Raw genomic sequence first — 10,405 nt, 5'->3', positions numbered from 1 at the left:
CAGGGTCGTCTGGAGGAGAGCCCGGGCTCCCATTGGCCTCACCTTCGGGGGTGCTGGCACCCGGCTGTACTGGGCAGACCTTGGTGAGTGTGGGCTGAGCTGGGGCACCGCTGGGGATGGCGGTGGTGCAGGCACTCAGTCTTGCCAGGCACAGTCTGGCATGGCCCCGAGGGGCAGCCCGGACCCCTCTGTGCCCCTGCATCTGATGTCCTTGCTTCTGTGCCCTGCAGAGAGAGGCACCATCAGCAGCATCAAGCTGGACGGATCCCACTTCAGGGTGGTGCGGGAAGGGCTGCATGGCCTCTCGCTCTTTGCCATCGGAGAAGGCTTTCTGCTCTGGAGCACGACCTCAAGCAACGGTGAGCCCATTTGCTGTCCTTCATCCAGCTCCTCCTACTGCACCAGGACACGGGGGTCTCTGCTAGCCCCTGTGGGGTGCAGGCTGCCCCTGCCCAGGGTGAAGGGCAGGCTGGGGGACCCCACTTCCCATCATGGGCACCCTTGTGGGTGGAGGTGGAGCAGTGCTGACCCCACATTGTCTCCAGGCTCCAGCAAGATCTGGCACAGCCGTCTGGAGCGGGCGGAGAGCTGGTGGTTCCCGATGGAGCAGGAGTTGGTAACCATGAGGATTTACAGCCAGTTCTCGCAAGAAGGTGGGTCTGGGGCTGCCCCAGCCTGGGGCATCTGTGGGGTTGAGCTGTGCCCCGTGGTGGCCATGCTAACCTGTGCTAACTTGTTTTGGCAGGCACCAACGGCTGTGCGAAGAGCAATGGGGGCTGTGCCCAGCTCTGCCTGCCCAACCCTGCAGGGCGGCTGTGCCGCTGCTCCCCTGGCTACCACCTGGTGCGTGGGGTGGCATGCACGCTGGCACTGCCCTGCCCAGCCCCACTCCAGGCCTGCCCTGACCTCCAGGGCTGCATCTCTGGAGAGCAGGTCTGCGATGGGCGCCCTGACTGCCTTGACGGCTCCGATGAGTCTGACTGTGAGTGCCTGCCCACAGCCGGGGTGTGCAGGGGTCCTGGCTGGGCACAGGGGGGTCCTGCCCAGTCTCCCCCAGTTTGGGAAAGGGGGTGTCACCTGGGTGTCTGCTGATGTACGCCCATCCCTCCAGGCCCCTCCATGGAGTTGAGGACGCAAGTCCCCATGGTGGTACAATCAGGAATATCCCATGTGGAAGAACAGAAAACAGCCTTACCCACAGCTGCACCCAAACCTTGGCAGCCCAGTCCCAGCCTGCCCGCAGCCCCTGGCCCCCAGGAGCATGGAGAGCCCTTCTTGGTACACCCCAGCACTGAGGAGGTGCTGGGGGCTGTGCCGTGCAGCAGCGAGACGTGTAACCTGCGTGGGGACTGTGCCATTGAGGCTGGGCGAGTGACGTGCCACTGCGCCCTGGGCTATCGTGGTGACTACTGCGAAGAGGCAGAGGTGCAGCCTGTTGCAGGACCTATTGCCCTGGGGGTGGCCGTGCTCCTCCTGCTCGCTGCTGCTGCTGTAGGGGCCCTGGCCTACATGCGGAGGCGGGACAGGCGGAGGAGGTGAGCTCCAGGGCTGGGCTGGGCTGGGCCAGGTACAGCTGGGGATGGAGAAGGACAGGGTGTCGCTTCCCAGGGACAGCGTGGTGTCCTGGAGCCCTCCTGAGCTACATAGAAAGCCCCCATCACCCAAGTGGGCTGTTACTGGGGGTTGTGGCAGGACCTTGGGATCTGCCTCATCACTAGAAGATGGCTATGCTATCCTCAGTGTACTTTTTTTTTTTTTTTTTCCCCTCCCCAGGACCTCAAGCACTGCTTCCACCAGAGTGCTGACCTTGTACCACCGTGAAAGTGACCCCGAGGAAGAGGATGATGAGGAGGAAGAGCTTCCACCCAAGAGTGATACCTTTGTGAATGAAGCTTATGATGGGAAAGAGGTGAGCAGCATCCAGAGCAGGCCCTGGTAGGGACCCCTCCGCCACCCTGGGGTGCCCCAAGGTTGCCCTGATATACAGATCCCTCCCCAGGCCCAGCACTGCCATGGTGCCTGCCCTTGAGGCAAGCTCTGCCCTCCTGCTGGGGGAGAGGGGCAAGACCTGAGGGTGCCTGGAGTCTGGCTGGTATAGGGGCTGTCCTGCTCTGCCTATGGCTGGAGCCCCTGTGCCAAAGTGTGGGGTGGGCCCAGGGAGGCTGGCTCAGACTCATCCCTGATGCACCCGTGTGTGATCTCTGCAGGAGCTGCCAGCCCCACTGAGGAAGGTACCATCTCGCCCTGACACTGTATTTTCATAAAGGAACGTTGTGCAGCATCTCTGGTGCCATTGTGGTTTGTGTGTGGGCTGGGGAGGGGAGGTTGGTTTGCTCCTCCCAGATCTCTAAGCTCTGTGGAACTTAACAGTCCAGAGCATAAAGCTTTGGGAGTTTTTTTTCAGGAAGTCTCCAGCCCCAACACACTCTGAGCCACCTGAATCTGATTCCCTGCTGCAGGGGGCATCCTGTACCATCCCTTAACCACGCTTAAGGCATCTTGATCCACTGTCCCTCCACAGCAAGGCTTAGCTTGCTGACCAGGGTGCTTTGGGCTCACCTGGGGTAGAAATCTGGCTGAATAGCTCTGCAAGGAAGCTGGCTTGGCTCTTGCCCTGTTATGCAGGGTGCCGAGCAGGATTTTGTAGTGCAGTTCTGACCTCCCCAGTGTCCCTTACTAACCAGTGAGACCAGTTTTACTGCCTCAGCCCAAGCTAATGATGAAAGGGGAAATATACGCTATTTTTTTTTCCCTGTGAGCTCTTTATTTTTTTTCCCCTGAAGTGGCTGTGCTCGAGGAAGGAGAAACCTCTTTCAGAGCTGATTTTGACCGTGGGGGAAAAGTCCTTGAGGAAGGTGCTATAAAAGCTACCTCTCCCCTTTTACAGACCTTTCCTCCCTGCTTCAGGCAAAGCATGGGGGAGCTGGGTTAGCTGTGCCCACTGGCTCTCAGCCCAGCCTGCCTGGCAGAAAGCCCATAACCATCCCACAGCACAGACACGTTCCTCTTCATTTATTTTGCTGTTTGCACAGCCCTGAGTTGAGCAGAGACCATGTGGGAGGTGCTCCCCTCCCCTATTCCCAGCCCTGAAGGCTACACAGTGCTAGCCTGTACCTTGCTCACATGGGAACACCGGAGCTGCCTTTGCCCAAGCTGCTGTGCATGGTGCAGGAGGATGAGCTAAAAGCTGCATGGAGGGACTGGAGCCAGGGCTGGTCTTCAACCCTGCGTGGCTTTGGCACAGTTGTGGAACCTGGAGCACAGCAGGCTTCTGAGGATGTTGCAGAGATTCAAGCCAGGTCCTTGGTCTTTTTTCCAGCCTGCTCTGAGGTGCTCCAGGAGAAGGGCATGGCTTGGAGGGGCGGGAGCCAGTGCTGCTCTCGGTGCCAGGCTGGCCGATGCCCACAGCTGTCCTTGTCCTGGGGCTACAAGTCGGCGTCACAAGGCAGGGTGCTATTCCAGCATCGTCCATCTCGCTCATCCTCCAGCACGTCCCAGGGATTGCAGTAAGCCCCAGCGGTGGAACACGGCCCAGCCTCCAGCACGGGGCTGGGGGGCAGTTTGGGCGCCCTGCAGTCCTTGCAGCAATGGTGGAAGCTGAGGGCGAGGGCCAGCCCCCCCAGGATCTCCAGGCAGCTTCCCAAGTAGCTCAGCACCAAGCTGTAGCCTACAACCAGCGTGCTGCTAGCTGGTGCGGGCAGTGCCCACAGCTCATGGGTGTACCAGGAGACAGGCACGAGGCTCAGCAGCCCTGAGAGGAGCAGCACAAGCCCTGCAATGCCGGCCAGAAGGTGCCATGGCTGGTCCTGCCAGCAGCGAACCCCCAGGGCAGCCACCACCAAGCCCAGGAGGGTGAGCACCAGTGAGGTTGGCATCAGCCCTTGGGCCACTTGCACGGGCACCTGCTCAAAGTAGCCCAGCTCATCAGCTTGCCCGCAGTGGCGGTCATGGGTGCTCTGCTGCTCTCTGCACATGTCCCAGATGCCCTGCTCCAAGATGAGGTCAGTGGGCTGGTTGGGTATAAGGCTCACCTGCCTCCAGTTGGGTGCCAGCGTGCCTGTGAGTGTCAGGACGAGCCCGCAGGGGCACAGCACCAGCCCCACGATCATCGCCGTTGGTGTCCGCATGCCAGGGAGGTAGGTGAAGCGGGCTCCGGTCTCCTCCTGCTTGCTGGATGCAGAGACGTCTGTGGGGGCTCCGGGGGTGCAGGGGCTCACTGCTGCTGCCCGTCACCCAGGCAGAGGTGGCACTGGGTGTCCCAGGGCTGCTCAGTGCAGGCAGGAGGGAGGGTGGCCACGGCAGGAGGAAGCGCAGGCAGGGAGGAGCCCGGCACAGGCAGGGCTGGCCGGTGCCCAGCCCGAGCGCTGGGAGGGGAGCAGCACCTTCCAGGAGCCAGCCGGAACTGCTGCAGCTCTGGCCTCTGCTCTCCCCTTGTAGCAGTGGGGCTGGGATGCCGGGGGCAGCTGGCCACCCCCAGGGTTCAGGTGGCACTGAGGCGTCTCAGCGTCACCCTGGGGCTCAGCAGCGCTTGGCCCCTACCCCTCCCTGCTGGGGAAGTGCAGGACCCTGTTACGGCTCACTTAATTAAACTGACTGTGAACTTATTTTACTATCAACTGAATTAATTTACAAAAATCACTAATTAAGATGAAGTCCTAGCAGCTCTCACAGTTGGTAAGGACCCTGTCGTCCTCCCTCTGCCCAGGAGACCTTCCCAGCCCCTGGCCTTCATCTTCGTGCTCTTCATCCCAGCAAGCACCTCCCAGTCCTTCAGGGACGGCTCCTGAGCTTGGCCCTGCTCTTCCCTTCCCAGGCTGCGCTCGGAGGCCACCCGCAGGCACAGAAGCCTGGCTCTCGGCAGGAAAAGCCCCTGGGATGTCTGCTGGGACAGGTATGGGAAGTCACCACATTTGAGAACCTCAATGTGGTGTTTTGAGCCCCAAAAAGCATGGGTCTTGGGCGTCTCCAAACTTCCCTGAAATTGTCAGTCATGCTGAGTCCAAAAGAGGGCAGCATCCTCTCTGGATTAATTTGGGATGAGCAGCCCCAGCTGATCTGGAGGGCTGGCTGCATGCGTGCCCCACAGCATCTTTGCGCTACTGCTGTTGGGGCCTTGGCCACCCGGAGGACTTGGGTGGGTCTGTGCTGGGCCAGCTGCTACCCGGCTCCCTTCCCTGCTCATCAGTCTTACAGCTCTTCCCCAAGTGCCCCCCCCGAGCCCTTCTGCTCTGTGGGTGCCAGTGCATTTTGGGGATGGATGGCAGAGCTGTTGGTCACTGGATCTCAGCCCAGCCGGAAGGCAAGGGTGGGTTGGCTCATGTCCCCAGTTGTGTCTGCAGGGCAGCAATGCTGACAGCCAGCTGTGCGTAGCTCCAGACTGGGCACCCCTGCCTTTGTGGTACACAGCTAGTAGTTTGCTAAAATTTGGCACTCCTCAGCTGAGAAACTAAGCTAGGCATTGCTCATTCTCTTTCTGTCCCATTAACTTTTTTAACTTTTCCCTGCTCCAGCTATTGACTTCTGGCCAAGCCGCCCATTACTGCCCTTGGAGCTGTGGGTCCAAGCAACACACCAAGTGCTGCCTGTCTGACAAGTAGCTCAAGGCTGCCTTCTGCCACTGGACCCACACCCCTGATGGGAGCGGGCACTAAAAGAGCCTGAAGTCTTCTAGTCCTGACTCTCGCAGGAGGCTGTATTTTCCTGTCCATTTGGACATGAGGTGAAGGTTGGCTGTGAGAAGACGTAGTCCTCCTGGGGGAGAGGGAGGCAGGAGGAAGGGGCTGGTAGCAAGCTGGGTGGCATGGTAGGCTGGGTGCCATGGATGAAGACCTGTCAGTGCTGTTTGGCTCCTCCCAAGCTCAGGAGGCTTTACTAAGGTGGCAGTGCTGGCAGATAAAGCAGTGGTCACCTGTGGACCAGCCAGGCTGAGCTGTAGCTGTGAGCAGGTGGGAGCCAGCTTGGAGTGGCTGGCCAGGGCTTTGCTCCCCATCCCAGATGTGTGGGTCGGGTGTGTGCCAGCCCTGCTAGAGAGGGTGAAATTCTGCATTGTGTCGGATTTGCCCATGTTTTTCCCCAGACAGGCCAAGAAACCTAGAGGCCTGTTGTGCTCAGGATGCAAGGGCTGCCGCAGATGCCCCCACCCTGGGCTTTTGCAGTGCCTGCCCTCGGGTGCCTCTCCCTGCAGCACCTTCCTTCTCCTCTCATCTGGTCCCCAAGCGATGCTTTGCCCCTCTTTGCTTTTGCTCCCACAGGCTTGGGTTTGGGAGGTGGCCACTGCTTGGATCTGCAGCAGCAAGTAGAAGCTGGGTGCTGGGAGCGTCGCAGTTAAGCACTGGGGTCAGGTTTAACAACCTGGGCCTTTGCAATTTATTAATAATGCCCAGGAGGATGCATCTGTGATTTGGGCTGGTGCCCAGGCTCCTGATTGCGGGGCAACAATAAGCAGATTAGGTGATGTGGCCCTGATGCTGGGTGACCTGCCCTGAGTAAGCTCGGAGAAGGAAATGGGATTAACAGAGCTGTTTCCCGATGCCACAAAGTTATAGATTGTTCATTTCTTCCCTTTTACTTTCTAATGAGGTGGTATGAAAAGCAATTCAAAGCAGAGCATGGCCCTTTCCAAGCTCTGGGGAAGCATTTAAAGCCATCTGGTCTCAGAGATAAAATGGTCTGGCTGAAACTGCCTTCCTTCCCATGCTTCCCTAGCTGCTGGGTGGGGAGAGCTACCTTACTTGGTGTTTCCTACTTCTCCAGGGCTGTGACTTAGTTTTTCCTACCTTGGCAAAGTCACTTCTTTAAGAACAGGATGGAAACTTTACCCAGGCCTGGTTGAATTGGCTTGCATTTTGTTATTATTAATTTTTAACCCTCCTTTGTAAATTGGAGGAGCAGCAGAAGGCCTTGAGCTAATTGGAACTGGAAAAGATCCAGGGCAGGACTGAGATTGATTAAATTAATTTAAAAAAAAGAAAGCCATGATGGGCTACTGAGTGTCGGGTTGCTGCTTTCAGCCGTGGACACCCTGCATCATTGAAGGCTGGGAATGCATTCAGGGCAACATTGCTGTGTTCAGCCTGTTCCCTGCCTCCATAGGTGTCTGCTTCCAGCCGCTGGTGGTGACAGGACACCAGACTAGACAAGTACTGGTGTCTCTTGGGTGACAGTGGCTCAGCATAGGATCCATGTGGACAGGACTAGAGGCTTTTGGGTCACACCTGATGCCAGAAATGGCCATACCTGGGGAACACAGGCACACGAGAGTCTCTAAAACTTCTTCTGTGAACCTTAGTCTGATCCAGACTCTGGGATCCAGCTGAGTTTTCAAAAAATGGCTCTTGAGAGAAGCCAGCCCTGCCCCTAGGCTGTCTGCTGATCTCATGACACTGAGACTGGGGGGGAGGGCATGTATTTGTGAAGGGGTTACTCTCACCCCCTTCCCCTCGCTGTGGTGGGGCTCGTCCTCAGCAGCAGCAGGATCTCTCAGCATCCTGTTTGCCGTGTGTGGGAAGAGCTGGGGCCAGGGCTGTTTAGCAGGAGCCTGCAGCTGGTAATTCCTGTTTACATCTGACTGACCCTGGGGCTTTGCCTGTGTTGCATATGGCAAAACACACACACACCACCACCACCACCCCCGCAAACCACTGTACTGCCTGCGTGTCATGCAAGTTATATGGTACCTGCCCACTTCTCAGGTTCAAAGTGGCCTCGGCCCATGCTGGACACCAAGCCAGATGGCCGCCAGGTCTGTGGACATGGCAAATGGCAGCGCATGTGCTGTGCCTTCCTGGGCTGCCCTGTGCCTGGCACAAAGCCTGACCCTGGCTGCGTATCCTTTGCCCTCTCTCTCAATTTAGGAGAATTTGCTTTGCAGAGCCTGGCAGCCCCCTGTGTCCTGCCTGCTGTAGGAGACGGGGACTGGCTGGGAACAGCCCCTGGGGGCACTTGGGGATCTGCAATTTCCTCTGGTCTAGTCCCTTGGACAGGCTCGCTAGCCACCTGTGTTTGGCCCTCTGTCGAAACCCTGAATCCCTGCAGGCTGGGAGCAAAGCAGAATGGCTCAAACAGCCTGCGCTGGGCTTTTTGGTATTAGACCTGGTTGTCTAAGCCGCTCCTCAATCTCTATTCCATAGGAAAGTCTCGTTAGGCAGGTGTCTGGCTTGAAGGACATGGTTTTGCTTCATCATCTTCTAAAATTTGGATTGGGGGAGTTCCTAGGAGTGCAAAATGAGGGTTCCCCACCGATGACTCTTTGCTTTCAAGCCACAGCCCGGGCAGTGCGTGAGTGCAGCTGGGACGAGCTCTGCATTGTGCAAACAGCTGCAGTGGCAATGGGCTTCTCCCAGACCAGCTCCCGGCTTCCTCCCTGGACACGCACACTGCTGTCTTTGTGCCCGCCAGGAGGCCAAGGACGAGCCCCCGGGCAAGACAGGGTCTGCAGTCCTCCTTTCTAGCTGAATGTGGAACAGACGCCTGTGTGTCCTCCTCAGAGTGCAGGCAGCAGTGGTCGCCTCCCAGCATGCAGCTCCATGCCCCAGCTCCCCAGCCTTTGGGGCGTCACTTCTGCAAGCAGATTTATTAGCCTTCCGTTTGCCCGTTGACCTGCCAGCCCCCAGACTGGTCATGGTGGTGATGGCAGCCCTGAGGATGCGCTTGAGAGGGGTTATCGGAGACCAGGGCATGTGTTGGGTGTGCAAGGGCTTGCAAGCCTGGGCTGGCAGGGCCCGCTCCGGGGCTGTGACCCAGCAGTGGCTTATCCTACTCAGGCCTGTGGCCCATAGGAGTCTTGGCAGCGCCCCCTGCTCCAAGCTCAGTGTGAGAGACCTGCATACCCCATGCAATTTGGGGACAGCATCCTGTTGTGCCTGCAGGGAGCAGTAAATCCATCAGTGAGTGCTGAGGTTGTTCCCACTCTTTCTGCAGCCCAGCTGTGACTCTGAACACTATTCAGACTAGATCCTGGGAATGAGTTGTTGAAAGCCTTCTTAGATGCCCCCCAGGTATTCACTCATCCGTTAAACTCCCTCACTTCCAAACTGATGCACTTGACCTGCCAGTTTGCCCAGTGCCGCTTCTGAGTCTTTGCTTTCCGTTCAGAGAATAATATAAAAAGCATTTTTGCAGCTATTTCTGGTTTTGTCTGACTCAAATCCTACAATAGTTGAGAGTGGTGACCTGAAACTCTGGTGCTGGGTTTTGGAGGTGCAGCCCTTTTCAGACAGGGAGAAGAGAGCAGCTAAAGCTGTGTCTGGCTGTAGAAACTGCATGTTTGTCCAGTTCCTCAGCCACAGAGCTTGGGAGCTAAAGGGCAATGCCAATGCCCGTGGGTGCAGAACACGTTGCAACTGGCAAGGCAGGAGCAGTGCTTCATGATGGGGTTCAACTGTAACCGTGACTCATCTGCACGTCCTTTGATCTCTCGTTGGGCTGAAAGGCCTGAAACCAAAGCGCAGATGGCTTATGACCGTGCCTTTATGTATTTTCTAGCAGTTTGGTCAGCCCTGTGGGTCAAACCACTGGGCGTATGGCCAAGGCTGCAGGAGAAAAGACCTGCTTAAACCTTTCCTCTTGAGAAAAGCCCTGGGTGGGAGTCAGCTGTGTCCCACGCCTGTTCTGGTGGCTGAGAAACAGCGGGACTTCGAGTCTGCGGGCTTTTTAGTCTGATATTAGACAGGATGAGAACACGGGTGGGGTGAGACCTCCATCCTGATGATAGGAAGTTCCTCCACTGTATTTGCAAAGTACATGGACATTTTGGAGGGAAGGACAGCTGCGTCTGGCTCCCATGTTACTTGCTGGTGAACAGACTGACCAGTTTTGCTCCATGGGAGGATCCTGCCCCCTTTGGAGGAAAGCACAGGACTCTTCCAGGTTAGTCAGAGAAATCTTGCAAATGAAAGGAAAAATAGTTTTCTTTTTGGCGAGGTGTCAGATCCACATAGTACAGCCCGCCTTCAATGTGCCTGATACCATCCACACATATTTGCAAGGCAGTCAGTATATCAGTGGAGACAAAACTAATTGATTTTGGCATGGAAAAGCCAGTGAAATCACCAGCCATGGAGAACATGAAGCACAGGTATAAGCAGAGCAGGGTTAGTCTTAGATACTTTGTGCCTTCCCTTTTATACCAAGGTAAAAAACCCACCCCTCTAGAGCTGTGCCCTGCAGCTCTGGCAGCATCTGCTTCCTCCTAGCTTTGTGCCCCCTTGGGGAGGACAACAGGCAAGCCCTGCCATCCCAAAGCAGTGTGTGCTGCCTGGACCTGTCATTTTGATGTTCAAACACACGTGCTTGGCTGAAAAGCCACTGACCTACATGCTGTGGGGGGAGAGAGAGTGAGGGAGAACATGGTTCCTATCCTCTCAGAACAATTAAATTCACTGGGTAAATAGCATCACCGGTAGCC

At 57.0% G+C, this 10,405-nt stretch overlaps 1 protein-coding gene across 1 annotated transcript; it reads right to left on the bottom strand.

Moving 5' to 3' along the window:
- Nucleotides 1–3,425: 3,425 nt before the first annotated feature.
- CLDN23 (claudin 23) lies at nucleotides 3,426–4,127 on the bottom strand. Its single transcript, XM_009634833.1, has one exon. It carries the CDS (start codon nucleotides 4,125–4,127, stop codon nucleotides 3,426–3,428), a length of 702 nt encoding a protein of 233 aa, XP_009633128.1.
- Between the last annotated feature and the right edge of the window lie 6,278 nt (nucleotides 4,128–10,405).

The sequence above is a fragment of the Egretta garzetta genome, unplaced genomic scaffold (genome assembly GCF_000687185.1).
Source record: "Egretta garzetta isolate BGI_Z169 unplaced genomic scaffold, ASM68718v1 scaffold32, whole genome shotgun sequence".
NCBI classification, from domain to species: domain Eukaryota; kingdom Metazoa; phylum Chordata; class Aves; order Pelecaniformes; family Ardeidae; genus Egretta; species Egretta garzetta.
The sequence above is the reverse complement of the archived record's forward strand: the minus strand, read 5'-3'. Positions and strand labels throughout refer to the sequence as shown.

Bases quoted from the DNA above. Each gene is read 5' to 3' on its own strand.
- CLDN23 (XM_009634833.1), bottom strand. From the start codon at position 4,127: ATGCGGACACCAACGGCGATGATCGTGGGGCTGGTGCTGTGCCCCTGC.